Genomic DNA, 18,056 nt, shown 5'->3' on the forward strand with positions numbered 1-18,056 from the left:
ACAGTCTAGACATCACTTACTTGAGTTTTAAAATGATAATGAGACAGTCAGAATCTTTACTGTAATTCAAACCATCAAATAACTTCAAAGAAGGGGAGGGTGCTGGGTGGGAGGGACAGAACAGAAAACACAACACAAGGGAAATCATCCCCTGGTAGGTGAAGAAGCTTCTTAGATTGTTTTTTAGCAGAGTTTTATTGCAGAAAATTTGTAATGAGATAGGAGCAGTGATAATATTTTTCTACATTTTATCAAGTACTACAGTTTATAAAGTGTTTTCATGTGTACAAGCATTCCTCATGATCTGCCTAAGCACTCTTTCAGTTGAGCAGAATTTAATCCTTCTGGGTGTAAGGAAACAGTCCCCGAGGGGTTCTAGCTACCCTCCGAAGTACCACAGTGCCATTGCCAGCAGAGTGCCAAAGGTGAAGCTGGAGTCCACGCTTTTTGACATGGTTTAGTCTACTACTCTTCCCTTATACCACATTATTACCATGTTCAAGTAGTAGAGAGTATTTCAGGCATGGTGGGCAATGGAAGAGTAGCACAGGGCTTAGGAGTTGGAGCACTTGAATTTAGGGCACTAACATCATCATGAGCACACTTTCCCTAGCATGGCCATCCAGACAGCACACATTTCTCTTCACTGATTGTTTCCCAGTTATTCTCTTAAAGAAAAAACAAAAAACAAAGCTGTTCAAATTATTTAAAAATTTATAAGCTACTGCCATGCAATAAAACTAAAAACTAGTTAATGAACTCATAATCATTTCTCCTAGAATTGCTCACCATTATTTCCTTGAGTATATGAGTGGGTTACAGAATTCAGTTTAATCATCATTTATTGGACATGTACAGGATGCTTGAGAGTTATGAATTTGAATGAGAAATAGTTTCTCCCTAAAGCAAACTACTTGTTTTATAAAGATATGGCTTTAACTTTTTAGATTCTAAGTAAGAATCTACATAAGAATATTATATCCAATATTTTTCTTTTTTTTTTTCCAATATGTTTTTTACCTTTGAAGAAAAACACGTTTGGGGAAAAGTCCATTAACTAGTGAGGAGCATAATTTTTTTAAAATTTCTGCTGCTTGAATCATCATGTCTCAGATGTCTGCATTTATCTATTAATATTTTCTTCCAAAGTGTATTTTTACAGAGAGAAAGAGAGAGGAGGCAAGGGGAGTGTGTGTGTGTGTGTGTGTGTGTGTGTGTGTGTGTGTGTGTGTGTGTGTCCTTAGATTTGGTAAGTGCTGAAGAGATTACATTATAAGGCAAAAAGTAGGATTGTAATTGGTGAGGTACAATGCCTTACTAAATCAATTTTTGACTGGATATCTGGCTCTCAGCTTGATTTACCACTGGCTTTTTTTAAATGAAAATGTTAGACTAAGCAGGAGGTCAGACTAATGTCTCAGTCTGCCAAAGACCTTGGTCTTCCAGAGCCAAGCAAAAGGCAGTAAACAACTCCTTTTTGGGGAAATAACTTCATGCAGTGAATAAACCAAAATGCATTTGTTTAATTGATAAATCCCAAATGAACAATAACATCTATTATAATTTGTACCATTTGTGCCAATAGAATTTACAAATACTTTAGCCTGGGGGCTAATATAATAATATAATGAATCCAGAAACGTTTATAATCATGGTAGGGAGTGCTTTTTGGTAGTATTCTCTGATGTGAGTCAGAGAGTGACTCTGATGGAGTCAGGCAGATCTTGGTAACCTCCCTGGCTCTGCTCTTAACTTTGGATAAGTTACTTAACCTCCCTAACCTCAGTTTCTCTGAAAAAAGTGGAGAAAATAAAGCTTACTTCCTGGAGCCATTCTGAGTATTATTGATTAACAAACAAAGCATTCCTGCAGTACCTAACACAGAGTAAATGTTCACCAAGTGTTAGTTTTCTTCTTTCTTCACTGAAATTCTTGAAGGACCACATGCAGTTCCAGCTCACCTTGAATTCCAAAGGTAAAGAACTACCTTAGTGGGACTTCCCTGGCGGTCCAGTGGTTAGGACTAGGCACTATCACTGCCATGGCCCCGGGTTTGATCCCTGGTCAGGGAACTAAGATCCTCCCCCCTCAAAAGGAACAACAAAAAAACTACCTTAGTTTCCTATTGCTGCTGTAATGAATTACCACAAACTTAGTGGCTTAAAATAGTACAAGTTTATTATCTTATAGCTTTGGAGGTCAAAAGTCTGAAATGGGTTTCGCTAGGTTAAAATCAAGGTGCCGCAAGATGTCTTTCTGGAGGCTGTAGGGGAGGAGCCGTTTCCTTGTCTTTTTGAGCTTCTAGAGGCTGACTACATTCCCTGGTTCATGGTCCCTTCCACAAAAGACAACAGCATAGCATCTTCAAATCTCTCTCTATCTCAGTCTCTCTCTCTGACCTCTGCTCCATCATCACATTTCCTTCTTTGACTCCAGCTCTCCCCTACTTCTTTCCCTTATAAGGACCCTGGTGATTACATTGGGCTCATGTGGTTAATCCAGTCTCACTACTTCAAAATCTTTATCTTAATCATACTTGTAAAGTCTTTTTTGCCATGTAAGGTAACATAGTCATTGGTTCTGGGAATTAGGACATGAACATCTTTGGGAGAGCCATTATTCTGCTTACCACAACTATTATAGCACTAAAGTTTTGTTCATTTAATAGTTACTCTGGTACTTTTGACATTAAATTCAAGGTATTGAGTGTAAAGGATAAATGTCAAGGGAATTAATACATTTCTCTGAGTTTAGATTTAAAATTCTTTTGCTTTTAGCAGTTTTGTCAAAAATTCTCCTTCATATAACACAAGGTCTGTTTCAGTGCTTATTAAATCTAACAAAGGTAAAAGATTGAATTGAGTGGGGTCATGTGGAATCTCTGCAGATGCAGAGCACTTTACGGTATTATATGAACGTATTTTTAAAGTTACAAGGTACGCACTGAGGAAAAAAGATTGAAGGATAGATTAGATAGATAATAGATAGATGACAGATGATATTGATAGATAGATGATAGATAGATAGATGATATTAATAGATAGATAGATAGATATAGGATTCAATCAGTGGTTCTCAAAGGAGGCTATTTTGCCCCCCAGGGGACATTTGGCAACGTCTGGAGACATTTTTGGTGGTCACAACTTGAAAGGTGCTACAGGTATCTAGTGGGTAGGGGCCAGGGATGCTGCTAAACATCTTATAATACACAGAATAGAGTTACCCAGCCCAAAATGTTCATAGAGCAGAGGTCAAAAAATCCTGAATTAGATAGATCTGTGTAACTCAGCACTTAAAATATTGTTTGGTACAGGATAAACCTTTAATGAATGTCATAGAACTGAATGTGAATATCCAGAGAAAATATTTATGTTGCAGTTAACAGACTAGACTGTGGTGTCAGACTGCCTGGACTCCAATCCTTCTCCCATTGGTTGTATGATGCTGAGAAGTTACTAAACTCTTACCTTGCCTCAGTTTCCTCATCAGTTGAGGTGATAGGAAGAGGGTCATAATGAGTAACAAATTATATAATCTGTGTAACAGCAGCACATTTCCTGGCCCATAGGATGGGCTTCATAAATGTCTGCTATTATTATTTTCCCAAATTCCAGACAGACCCATTGCCAAATGATTGATCATGTAAGAGAAAGCTTTAAAGAGAAAATATTTACACTGTTCTAAAAATCAATCAAATTATTTATATTATATAGAAGGATATAATGTTTTCTAGTCATGATAAGCGGCAACACAGTATAATCAAAAAAGAAAATGGGAGATGGAGGCAGCCTGAACCTAGGTTTTTTCAGAGGAAAAGAGATTGTCCTGATTCTTCTAGAGCCCATTTAACATATCAAGAGATGAGCCTAGCCAATTCGAATAAAACTTACGAATCCCATTTATAAATGTAGTTACCAAAAGTTATTGGTGCCGGGCTCTGGGCTATTGGTCATTCTTACCCCCCAGTTATCTTCTCAGTTTTTATGGTGGGAATTGTCTCTTCCTCCCACCAAAACTTAAGTGGTGGGGTATTCCTGAAACTGAGGGAGGCATTTCACATTCCTGGCTATTAAACACAAAAACACACAGCCCTGTGTGTATCTAAAGTCATTTCTACTTCTCTGAGACATTGTATCTGAAGTCTGGAAAAGGGGGCAGTGGGAAGCTGTGGCAAGTTTGTGGATAAAGGTGAAAACAAAGTGGGTTTTTGCCCGTTTCCCTTTGAGGCAATCATGTGGTGGAGGAGAAGCTCCTTTAAGCTCCTGGGCTTCTCCAGGGCAAGAAAAGGGTGGATGATCTCTTTGCTGGTACCTACCAAGGACAAAGCAACCCTGTGGCTAAGTCCACATTTGCCAAGGGCAATGGAGGAGTGATACTCAGACATCAGGGGGTATGTGATACCAAGGAGGCAGGCAGGGTGGGACTAGTCACCTTGGACCCTGGAGAGCTGAGATCGTGATTCCACTTGCCAAAACCATAGATGCCCCTGAGGAAAGTAATGGATGAGAGCTATTGTCTAGAGACCAGTGGACCAGAGGCAGTACAGGACTGCCCTTAGCTCCAAAAGCCCCGAATTTTCCTCTGATTTGTGCCATGTGGGTCTCTCCTCTTCATACACCCAGATGTCATCTTGGAATGAATCAGGGGCAAAGAGAGAAAGCAAAACCCAGAAAGACTGGGATTTATTTAAAATAGTTATCTAAAGAGACTGTATTATTGAATCAGGCAGATTTTATTGGACTGCACTAAATTACTGAATATTGACTGAATATTCAACCTAATATCGAGTTCCTAATACTCAATGGGATTAGAGCTTGAGGGATAAAAAAAAGAAAGAAATAATAAGGAAGCTGCATCTTCCCGTGCACATCTGAATGCAGTGTGAGAAAATATGTGACCCTGCACCTCAAGGGAAGGACGCTTCTATTTTAGCTGACTTTATTGCTTTTATTATTCCAGGTACATACTCAAGGCCTTCTCTGATTTTCTCCCACACAGAGCCTTGAAACCATGCCACGTGCTCATACTGGTTGCCAAGCCATTTTTCTCCCCTCGGTGATCCAACCTTCTCCAAGAAGTCTTCCTAAACCATCAAAGAGCTAACATGTCCCCTGACTCCACCTTGTCCAACTCACAGGTTCCCTCTGTATTGTTCTCTAGCGTTTCCTTTACCTTGTTATTCCTAACTAATACTTAATAAGAATACCGAAGTGTCTAATTTCTGCTTTTATTTGCTTTCTTTTATGTACGGGTAAGTATTTCCAAGGCTAATTTGCAAAGGTATAGAAGGCAGGTATTAGATTTTTTTATTCTAATTTATATAGAATTTATTCTAATATTTAATAGATTTTTATCTAATATTTATTTTTTATCTAATATTTATATAGATTTTTATTTATTTTATTATTTTTTATTTTTTATTATAGTTTTTTATTCATTGCCTTATGCAGCTCTTCAGGCCAATAAGTGTTTTTAAATGGCCTTGGTTGACAGTTAAACTATATTTTAATAGAACAATGTTTCTGTGAAATGGAGAATTTTCCATTCATTTTCCATCAGCTTCATTCTTGAAACTTCTTCACCCTTAACAGATGACTTCTGTCCCAGCACTTATAATGGGTCAAGGTACTTATAACATCTGCTCTTTTGAACAAATCCAATACAGGTTGGCTTTATTATTGAGGTTTAATTGGTTATTAAAGAAAATTTTTTATATCTGAGGTGATAACTTGAATTGCTCTCTGACTGCTCAGACTAGACAATGTGCTTAGTTTCTGGTAGTAATTGCTAAATTATCTGGCAGCTTCAGGAACATATATTCTTGATACATAGAATTATCCTAAAATCAAGTGAGAAAGGGGGTGGAGGACACTAAGATTTATTGATTACCTTCTAGGTTCCAGAAACCTTCATTGATTATTGATATTTTATCCAATTTTATCTTTATAACATTCATTCATTCTTTCTTTGCAATCATTAATTATTGAAGATCTATAATGTGCTGATATGTTGGGTGCTGAGAATACGGAAGTGAACCAGACAGGCTTGATGCTTTTTTTAATCATGAAATTTGCCATCTAGCTGTTTGCTGACTGAAACATGAAAACAGCTGTGAAATTCTCAAAAAAAAAAAAAAATTGAGAATGTACTGATGGCTAACTGGGGAAGAAATTGGGAGTGTAGAACAGGAGGCTATAACTTAGACTAGCAGCTCAGGGAGAACTTCCCTGAGGAAATCAAGATTACAAAGACCTGATGTATGAATTGGATTAACCAGGTGAAGGTGTTTAAAAGGACTTTACACCAAGGGGACCACATGCAAGGAGGCCTAGATATGAAAGAGTCTGATGTATCTTCAACCAACTGCAATACGTACAGTACACTAGAACAAAGAGTGTCAAGGAGAGAATGATGGCTGAGGAAGCTAAGGAGAGGGGCAGAGACTGTGGAGACTTTGGAGGCCATGCTGAGTGGGGCTAGGGGCCTTATCCCAAGAGTAAAGAGAAAACACTGAAGGATTCAGCTAGAAAAGAGTGGTATCTTGAAAGTTGTTGATGGTGTTGTTTAAGTTCATCTAGTCACAGAAAGGAAAATAGATGGAAAGGAAGCAAGACTGAGTGTGTGTTCAGAGAGCCTCATTGCAATAGGTCAAAGAGAAATGGTGGTGAATTGGACCAGGGTGGCACCAGTGGGAATGGAGACAAGTAGGAGGTGAGTCAAGATATAGCTAAGAGGTAGAATTGGCAGGAGTTAGGGGCCTAATGAATTTGGAGATGGAGGCAGAAGGAAGGTTCTAGGGTGACTCTCTGGTGGTCCTTACAGAGATGGGACATACAAGAGGAAGAATGGTTTGGGAGAGAAGGTAATGACATCAACTGGGAAGTACTGAGTGTGAGTTGTCCAAGAGACTTGCCTGGGAATCACTGTATCCTTGACTCTGTATCTCACGAAAATGTCTGTCCTGAGGTTTTATAGAGATTTGGACATTAATGGCACAGAGATAATAGTTTAATCCATGAAAATAGATAATCTCATTTGGAGAGAGTATGTGAAATGAGGAAAGACAAGGACCTAAGACATAGGCCTAAGGAATATCTACATTTAATGGACAAGTAGAAGAGGAATATCTGGCAAAATTAGTTATTTTGAGTTTTGTCTTAAAGATGACCTATGAAAACTATGATAACTTAATTAATTTAGTTGATTAATAGGAAAGTCAGAATTCAGACCCAAATGTTTCCACCTTCAAAGTCCACCTTCTGAATACTTCCTGTCTGTGATGTAAGAATCATTTATTGATGCATATCTCTGAGCTAGGCCTTCTGTTAAGCATTTTACATACATTGTTTTATTAATTTTCAGACCAACCTACCTGTAAACTAAGTATGGTATTATTCTTATGTAGATGAGGGAGATAAGACTTGGAGAAATTAACTAAGTTCCCCAAGGTTACCCGACTACTACATACCCATTTCTTTCCCTTGCCCAAGACCATGCATGCATTATGATTGTACTAGTTAAGGCAGTGATTCTCAAACTTGAGCTCTCATCACAGTCACCCGGAGGGCTTCTTAAAACACAGATTGTTGGGCCACACCCTTTGAGTTTCTGATTCTGGAGGTAGATGGGGCCTGAGAATTTGCATGTCTAGTTCCAACAACCTGCCACAAAAATATGCTGCCCTCAGCATTTTAACTTGTAAAAAACATAAATTAAATATAAATTAGATATAAATTAGTTAATTCATAATAATCATTAACATCCAAATACAGCATATTAAAATATGTAATATAAAATTTTATTAAAAGATATTTTTAGGGCTTCCCTGGTGGCGCAGTGGTTGAGAGTCCACCTGCCGATGCAGAGGACGCGGATTCGTGCCCGGGTCTGGGAAGATTCTGCATGCCGCGGAGCGGCTGGGCCCGTGGGCCATGGCCGCTGAGCCTGTGCGTCCGGACCCTGTGCTCTGCAACGGGAGAGGCCACAACAGTGAGAGGCCCACGTATCGCAAAAGAAAAAAAAAAAAAGATATTTTTATTTACCTACCCCTGTGATCTCTGAAACAGAATCTACTCCTAATCCCTGCCATGTACTTCAAGAAATTTCTTCCTGACATAAACTCTACCTAACAAGCTCGTCACAATTTTTACGTTAAGCATATTTATTAGCATTATGTATACATGCATTATGTAGAGAGATGTATGTATAGACACACTCATATATACATATACATATTGAATTCTGTTAAGCTTCAATTTGTCCTAAGTTGACTGTAAATCTATTTTCCCAATTTAAAATAATATTCAATCTATTTAGCACAAAGGTGTTCTCTCTGCTGTAACTCCAGTTTCTACACTTCAATCCCAATCAGACAACATCTTTTCACCACAGCTGTTCTCTGATTCTTATAACATTTCAGATTAGCAATCATTACATTTCTTAAAGGGCCACATTACACTCTATGAGCGTATTAGTCATAACCCATTTTTTTAATTTCAGCAAAAAAAATCACATAATTCCTTCCCTAAGCCCCTTTCAGGCTGTTGTAGGTACCTCCAGATGTGCCATGTAGGTAAACTTCTGTTTAAACGCTGCTTTCTTGTCTCAACGATGCATATGCTTAGAAGATTCAGTTTGGTTACTGACTTAAGACAAGTGACTCAGTGACACATAGGGAATGGGGGGAATGGGGCAGCATTAACTAGCTCCATAAACCACTAAAAATCTGTACAGTTAGTGTTATACCTTTGAATTAGAGACAAAATCAAGTCGGGAGGTGGCATACGTAGCAGATAAAAAGATACTGGCACCGCTTTAGCGATGCCTGCGATGGGGCCGTATCTACAACCCCAGATCCTTGTATTTATTTGTCAAGATGCTACACTTAAAAAAATAATGATAAGTCAACAGAAAAACAAGCAAAGACCAAGAGCTTCTTCTGCAACAAAATGCTCCAGGTACAGTAGTAAAAAGTCCTGCGAGCCCCAGGTGAAATGTGACTTTCCGAGGGAAGTGGATAATTTTTACTTGATGGTGAATCGTTAGAAGTGAGCCAGATGATTAAACTTAATGGAACAGCCACATTAAACTGAAATTAGTAAAAACATGCCTCGGGCAGCATACAACCTTTTATTTGTTGTTGTTTAACTTCTGCCTTTTACAGTGGCCATGATGAATGACATCACAAAAGAAAAAAATCCAATTAAACTCTAAGAGCTCAATAAACCCCTAATGTCTGCTTGTCACCACCGCTTTCACTTGCACTGATGTCTTCTTACGTTTCCTCTTTTCCCCAAGAAGAGAAAAAAGAACTGGCCTCAGGGGGGTTCAGTGGAAGGGAAGTAGAGGGGGAAAGAGCACACAAAGGCTTCTGGAGGTTTCTATTCTGTGCGCTCCATCAGATGCAAACACTGCACTGGGAGGGGGATGAGGTTAAATTGTTTTATTATTATACAATGCCTGAGTGAAGAGATGCACTTTCCCACTAGTTTTCAAATATTGATAAATCAGAATTGGGATCTGCAGAGCAATCCCTGTTCACGCTCTTAGTTGGCATCTCCACTGCCCTTTTACATTGTCTTGGTGTTTGTTCTATAAGTCATCGAAATGGTCTCTCCTCACAGCTAAAAATAAGTTTCTGATTACTTTTACCTGAATAAATCTTGTCATCCAATGTGGTATTCACCTACTAATTGTGCAACAACTACATATTGAAAGTGATGAAAGAACCGGCTGAGGGGAGTCTATAATCTAGCGGAATGCAGGATATAATAAATCATGTGGAAAGATAGCAATGGCCACCTGATAGAAGAATACTGGCTTTTGATAACAAATTTTACCTTAGAGATACCATGTGTTTGTAAAATTGGGTTTTCAAAGGCCTCAGAACAAAGTTCTCAAAGTCAAAAGCAAAAACCTGTTTATTGTGAACTAAGAGCTAATAATAGTAACAATATCTTACATTTGGAAGACACTTTATAATTTATAAAACACATGCTTTTATCGCATGTTTATGTAGGAACTAACATAGTATTTGTATATAGTCTCTTAGTGCTTCACTACAGCCTTGTCCTGTAGCTCAATTATCTTCATTTTCTGATAAGGATCCCAGGGCTTGGAAGTTAATTGACTGTCCTATTGAGAGAGAGAGAATGAGCAAGGCCCACACTTGGGACTCCTGGTGTGGTGCCCCCTGCACTGTGCCAGGCTGCTGACCATGGCTGTCCTAGAGCCAGATCCAAAGGGCAGTGACATTGGTTTCATTACTCATGAGTTAATGAAATAGCTTTTTAAGAGCTCTCTTCAGTCATAAGAATTTGACGATGGAGAGTTAAAACTTTCCCCAGTGACTCTTTCTGTGTAGTCGGGGTTTCAGCGTTTTCTTAGCACATCACATTACACAAATCATGGAGTGCTCTTGTTTTACATTTCTTATTGCGTTTGTCTCACTTCTAAGCAATTTCCTCCCCGTTCGCACTTATCTTGCATGATTTCTGTCAAATTGCTTTCAAGGCCACTAATTGTATAAATAATATTCTCTTCCTCAAACTCTGCTATTAACTAGTGGTAGCTGTGTGGCATTAGACACAGTTTATCTCTCAAAATGAGAAGGTTGCACGGAATAATCGATAAGCCTCTTCTTGCACTCAAGTTCTAATCTGACTCTCACATGAGCTGCGTGATTTGGGAAACACTACATATAGGAGCCTCAGTTTTCTTGACTCTCGCAGTGATGGATTCAATTATCTCATGTTTCCCAAAATGAGTTTCTTGGAAAACTGTTTTGGGGAATATCAATACGGATCACACCCAAAAAGGATTCATTACATAAGAAAGTTCAGGAAAGCTAGATTAAATGATGTTTAGTTGTGGACTATAGGTACTCACAGCCTTTCCTAAGTTAATGGGCACTGGGTGACTCTAAGAAAGAGGCAGAATATGAAGTATTTCCCAAAATTATTGGGCCACAGAACGCTTTTTCCTCAGCATTTTGTGTAAATGATATTCCATGGGACATACTTTTAGAAAGTCTGGGTTACATATTTTTTAAGTCCCTTTTTCCCCGGAGACTCTATTTTCAAATGTGTTTGTAGACATTACTCTGAACATTCCATGCAGTATCAATCAAGAGAACACAGAGATGGTTTACCTGCTGCTGTTGTTGCCATTACTGTTGTAACATAGCCTATATTCCACTTAGACAGAGTTGAAATAAGGTAGAGATTGTTGCCAAACAGAACTTGGGTCTGCTCACCTGCTGCACAGCAAAGCCAATCTACTGACACCAGGTTGTAATGAAGGAAAGTACAGTGTTTATTGGAAGCACCAAGCAAGGAGAATGGGCAGCTCATGCTCAAAAGGCCCAAACTCCCCAATGGCTTTCAGGAAAGGGTTTTTAAAGGCAACATTTGGCATGAGGATTGCAGCTCATGGACCTTCTTCTGACTGGTTGGTGGTGAGGTAACAGGGTGATGTTTCAAGGAATCATAATCATCAACCTTCTGAATCTGGCATCTGCATGCTTGTGGTAACATGTAATCACCATCCTCTACCTTGTGCGGGGGAGCTTAGTTTCTGCAGAACTCAAAAATATATGTCAGATTGTTACGTATATCTCTTCAGGAGGAACTAGGACTCTGTTTTATCACTGAACTATTTGCTTTTCCTTTGTTTCTGCATTCCCTCACTTACCTAATTAGTAACTGCTTGAGTCTGCTCTTTGGAACTCAGGAAAGACCTAGGAGACTAAAGCCTTTCTCTACAAACAAGAAACAGGAAGCACAGAGGGGCTTTTGTACCCAGGAGGGCCCCACAGGGTCCTACTAGCCATTAAAGCTGACTTGTCTGTATGTAGCTGACACTTACAACTAAGATCTGAAAACAGTTCTCCTTGGTAAAAAGCACTTTTTGAAAAAACTTGTGAATAGGGTTAGGTTATTGGAAGACCTATGAGATACTGCCTAAACTTTTGCTGAGGTGGGGAAAAGGGAACTAAAGAAACAACAGGGAAGTCAATAGAGTGGATATAAAGTTCAGGGTAAGTAACCCATGGGCTACTTTTCCAAGTTAGGATCGACCTCTTCACTTCAGTGGTATCTTCATGTTCATTACCGCAACCCTTTACCTGGACCCATTTCACTGGCTGTTAATCTTATCAGAGCCTCTGCTTGATGACCTTCAGGAACAGAGAACCCACTGCTTCATAAGGCAGACTATTCAATCTAATCTTTTAGAAGGTCCTTTCCCATATTAAACTAAAATATGTGTTAAATATTCTTTTCCAATTTATCTTGTAAATTTATCTTATTCCAATTTATCTTGTAAATTCTTATTCCAATTTATCTTGTAAATTACCTAGTCAGGGTGGTCTCAAGGCATTGTCCCTGACAGCACTTAAGATGTTTCTCAAACACTTTGAGTTGAATTTCATAAATAAATTTCACATCTTCCTAGAAAATTGACTATAATCTCCATCATATTAGAATCAAGAAGATTGACTAGCTTTCCTAAATTCACCAAGATAGCAATGTGTAGTGGCAAAATGTACACTCTGATTCAAAAACCAAAATCCTTTTCTCAGTAGTATATTGCTTGTCTAGTGTATCTGTATATTGCTTGTCTAGTGTACCTGTGTACATAAAAGTGAGGGGGAGAGTGTATTAATAGATCTGAAAGCTGTAGTGAAAATAGTTTTGTTCCCGCCAGGCCTCTATGTCCTTGGGCATCTTACTATTGCTCTGGCCTTTAGTTTTCCATTCTTCAAAATCAGGATTACTAAATTTTATCCCAGCTCTGTTCCACTTCTGGAAATCTCTGTGATTATAAGGAAACATGTTCATTAACGAATGGCATTTACTACTGAGGATTTAAGTAAATAGTAAAAGAGAACAATCTGCAACCCTTAGAAAGACTTGAATGAAAGTTAACATAGCATTACATCATAAAGACAAACAGTTCAGGATCACATGCTTGACTTTTACTTTCTTTAATTTTTTTTTCTACACTAGTTACATTCAGACCAGGATAGAGGAGATGGATCACTTAAATATATCCTTTCAGGAGATGGAGCAGGAGATCTCTTCATTATCAATGAAAACACAGGGGATATACAGGCCACCAAGAGGCTGGACAGGGAAGAAAAACCTGTTTACATCCTTCGAGCTCAGGCCATAAACAGAAAAACAGGGAGACCTGTGGAGCCCGAGTCTGAATTCATCATCAAGATCCATGACATCAATGACAATGAACCAATATTCACCAAGGAGGTTTACACAGCCACTGTTCCTGAAATGTCTGATGTCGGTGAGTGAGATGTGATTCAACCATTTCCTCTAGTACATCAACTGAATAACAAGTCCTATGAGTGAAATTTGCTGAATTGAATGAACTTAGCTGCTAAATTCTAGAAGCATTGTGTTTCAAACAGTCCATTTATGTCCTTTTTGTAAGTGCACCGGTGTCTCCTAATATGACTCTAGTCTTATTATTTTTAAGAAAACAGCATTTCCTCTAGTGATTAGGGTATGAAAAGTGGCAGGGTGAGAGGGGGAGGGAGGAGAGACCATTTCATTTAATTCCTCCCCCACTCAAAATGCCCACTTTATTTCTTGGACTGAAAGGCAGCAGCCCTCTCTATTTCTCTTAGCCCATAGTGGTATTAGGCTTCAGGTAAGGATCTCCCCAATGGAAAACAAAAGCCCTGAATTTACAGTCCAGACTAAAGAGTAATTATATTTGAGAAAGAGACTCAAAGAAAACTTTTTAAAAAATCCATAAACAATATGCAGACGATGTCTAGAGGATATGTTCTTTACTAAGTGGTAGAAATTAAGAGACTTTCATGACATTAATATGGTAAATTAATATTTTGTGCACAATTCTACTACCAGTTTTAAAGTTAATATGTGTGCATTTAATTTGCTTAGATTGGGAAAAGGTAAATAGAATTTAAATTAAGAAAAAAATCCTACTGACATCACTGTCAGCCACATTAAAACACTTCAGGGGAGACAATGACAAATGTTCAACTATTGTGTAAAGGGTTATTTTAAGTTATATTCAGTGTCAAGTTCAAAAGGGCTAAATTACATAATAAAAAACATTTCCATAATTTTGCGAGTCGGATATCAGAGACATTTCAGTTCACAATTCTAAGACTTGGAAAATACATAATCTACAGAAATGATTATAAAACATCTCAATTTTTCCCATGAAGAAGTTACTCATCTCATTACTTGAAGTCACTTTTTGTTAGAAAAATCACAAATGATCACCAAAGTTAAGAGGAGGATTAGAATTCTTTTAAGAGGAAGATTTGTTAGGAAAAATATTTTTCCTCTACGTGGTAAAGGGCAGGAAGAATTAATGAAGGACAGCCTGGTCATCAGCACCACACTGGGCAACTCTAACAAGATGTGCAAAGTGTAACTGCACAATATAAGGGGCAGCGTACTCTTGAAGTCATTATAGAATTAAATGTTTTATGAATATTTGAGGGTAGCTGGCCGTAACACGTCTTGAGGAAGAGAAGCCTTTTTCCAATCTGCACACAGGCACAGTTATGTTGACATTCATTATTATCATAAATTAACATGTCATTATTGTGATAGTAAAGGCATCCCAAAAGAATTACATGAAGGTAGTGGGACAATAACAAGGTAGTAAAAATGGACTTCGGGGCTTCCCTGGTGGCACAGTGGTTGAGAGTCCGCCTGCCGATGCAGGGGACACGGGTTCGTGCCCCGGTCCGGGAAGATCCCACATGCCGCGGAGCGGCTGGACCCGTGAGCCATGGCCGCTGAGCCTGTGCGTCCGGAGCCTGTGCTCCGCAGCGGGAGAGGCCACGGCAGTGAGAGGCCCGCGTACCGCAAAAAAAAAAAAAAAAAAAGGACTTTGACGACAAACAGACCTAAGTTTGAAACTATCCCTACTAATAAGCAGCAATGTGGCCTTAGGTAAATAAATGACTTGATGTCTCTGATCCTCCAGTTCCATATGTATAAAAAAGAAATAATAAACATCAACTCCTAATCCTTATCGTAAGAATGAAAGGAGAAAACAAGTGCAGAGCCCCCAGTACCACATCTGGCAACTAATAGGCACTCAAAGTGTCCAGATAACCATATTCTAAAAGCAATCAAATTTTGTACTGATGTCAAATAAGAACGTAGGTGTCTGTTGACTTCTACTACTCCTCGCTTTAAAATCATATGCTCTCATTTTCCCTACAGACCTTGTCAAATTACAAGGACGGGTGCTCTATCTCATGCATCAACATGCTACCTCCAGAGCATCCAACCCTAACACAGTACAGTATATTTGTTCAATAAATGGAACAATTTATTACATTACAAAAGCAATGTAAAAATTACTATTTACATTACAAAATGTAATTTGTAATTATAATGTAATTTGTAATTTGTAAATAATGTAATTATTTACATTACAAAAGCAATGTAAAAATTCTAATATTCCCTAAATGTGACTTCCCTGCCCTGTTCGTGGACAGGAGAATTCTAGCAGTATGCTTACTCTTTGTCTAATATGAATACCAAAAGTCAGCCATAAAATGATCTTAATCAGAGGGTCTTACCCTTTTTGGAAGTCACAGACCCCTTTGAGAATCAGATAAAGTCCATGGAACTTCTTCTCATTGTAATATACATGTAAAAATTTGCATGGAATTTCTTGGGGGTTAGGGATACTTTGAAGGTTATTATTAACTGTGGTCTCTAAGATAAGAATGCCAATCTAAAACAACATAGCCTTCTTTGTGGATTTAATTATAATCATCTTTTGGGATTATAAATTCTGGATGTGTATCCTCTGCTATTCCAATTAATTCTTTACTTAATCCAAAACTACTTCTCATAAGGTTCAAGGTCTTTCAACCTCTTAGAATTATCAGATTTATCACTTAGGATGCTTTTATTTGTAAGTAACAGAAAACACAATTCAAATTACTTTAAACAATGCAAGCATTTATTGGTCACATTACTTAAGTCCAAAAGTAAAGTGGACTTTGAACATAGTTTGATTTGTGTTCTAGATATTTCTGTGTAATTTTCTGTCCTATTCAGCTTTGTCCTCAGGCTGGCATTGCTAAGATCACAAAATAGCTACTGCATTTGCAGGCTCCACACCGGCACGTTCTAGTCCAGGAGTAAAAGCACCTATGACACAGCAAATTTCCAGCAAAATCACGAATGGCCTCCTGATTAAACAATACCTACACTAATCCTCGTAGAAAAAATAGTGCAAGATGCCAATAGATTTAGGCCTAGATAACTTGAAAGAATTGCCGTAGCAAGAATCCAATCAAATCTCACCCTTGGAGATGGGTTGGAATCAGTTACACCCAAAGTCATGATCATTCCCATGCTTCCCTTTAATTTAATCCTTACAATATTTATTAATGTTGATCACATTCCTTCAGAGTGAGAAATCCAAGGCTTTTTAGCCCAGCATCCCACTGTAGTTCTTCACTCCCTTGCCATGATAGTTTTCTGTAGAAGTAAGATTGTGCTTTTTCCTTATGTGTGGGTATCAAGGACCCGTCATTAACCCTTAATTTATTTTCAATTCATGTTTCTGTCATTACAGGCACATTTGTTGTGCAAGTCACTGCAACTGACGCTGATGATCCAACGTACGGAAACAGTGCTAAAATTGTCTATAGCATCCTACAGGGGCAGCCCTATTTTTCAGTTGAATCAGAAACAGGTTAGAATTCCTTTTGTATCTTCTTTTTACCATCTGTAATTTTAATCGACATGCTCAACTGAGCTAGCATATTTTTTAATAAAAACAATCAGTGTGATTGAATTTTCTTAGATTCATCTCCCCATCACCAGCGATACACTTGTAAATATGACATCCAGGTCATTTTAAGCAAGAAATCTGACAATGGATCTTTCATCCACCATGTTTATTCAGATGAGATTCAGAAAAATTACACATTGTTTTATTCTCTTTTCCAGTTTGAGATGAAGCTAAAAGGCCAACTCCTTCTGATAGCCAGTAGGGCTGTTTATACATAATCTGATTTTTCTTTTTCTAGTTATTTAGTAGGATCGCATCTCTCTACCCTGCTGGGAAGCTAGATGTAGCCATGTGATTTATTGGGGCCAATAAAATGTAGCAGTGATACGAGTCATTTCCAAGCGAAACTTTTAGACCTGGTGCACAACCCACCATGTTCCCTTCCTCTTGCCACAGTGATCATGGATGGAAACCAGTATCGAGTGGGTCTCCAGCCTGAATGTCTAAGGGTTTTCATGAGCAGAGCTTCTTACTGGCCTGCACAGGGCACTACAGTTCAGTTAAACCACTAAAATTTTACTTTTGTTGTCACGTTGTCTAGCTTATCCTAACTGCTACTGCCCTAAAAAACAAAACGGATTGCCTTAATGGAATCCTTCTTCAACATCTCATTTTTCTGCACTATCTCCACAGAGTAGCATACTATCTTATGATGAACTGTTTTTTAATAAATATCACTTGTATTGTATAGTAAATTCTACACATATTTTTGCTGTCATAATAGGAGTAGAGTTCCTTTTATACGATTTTTAAGCATCCATTATTGTTAGTAGAAATCAAAACCTTTCTAGGTCACTACATCCAGTTGGAAATCGATGTAAGACGTGCCATGAACTTAGAAAGAATCCCAAGGAAAAAGGAAATGTTGAGTTTAAAAACAATGAGGACGAAAAATTAGAATTATTCAACTTAAAGGACAGAAGGCTAAGGTGACCTCCCGTGTTTAAATAGAGAAGTACTATTATCTGGAGAACAGAAAGCAGCTTCACTTTCACTGAAGCCAGCACTGCAGGAATGAAATTGAGGTGTTCATTCCTAACTGTTGTCTGAGGTATTCTTGTTAAAAATAAAAAAAGATATTTTCAGCTTCACTAGTCATTAAGCACTGGAATGTGCCACCTGAGAAGGTTATAAAGCCTTCTCCAGTGATTTTTGAAAGAATGCTGCTAATTGAAGCATAAGCCTTACATAGAAATTAGACAAACTTTTAGAGTTCTTTAAACTAATTATTTTAT

At 38.2% G+C, this 18,056-nt stretch overlaps 1 protein-coding gene across 1 annotated transcript in view; it reads left to right on the forward strand.

Moving 5' to 3' along the window:
* CDH6 (cadherin 6) overlaps positions 1-18,056 on the forward strand; it is a 131,766-nt gene that overhangs the window by 86,885 nt on the left and 26,825 nt on the right. Inside the window, exons 3-4 of the mRNA XM_079916128.1 lie at positions 13,008-13,302; positions 16,603-16,722. Of these exons, the coding sequence (XP_079772254.1) occupies positions 13,008-13,302; positions 16,603-16,722 (415 nt within the window). The remainder of the gene's footprint in view (positions 1-13,007; positions 13,303-16,602; positions 16,723-18,056) is intronic.

Source organism: Stenella coeruleoalba (assembly GCF_951394435.1).
Source record: "Stenella coeruleoalba genome assembly, chromosome: 3".
NCBI classification, from domain to species: domain Eukaryota; kingdom Metazoa; phylum Chordata; class Mammalia; order Artiodactyla; family Delphinidae; genus Stenella; species Stenella coeruleoalba.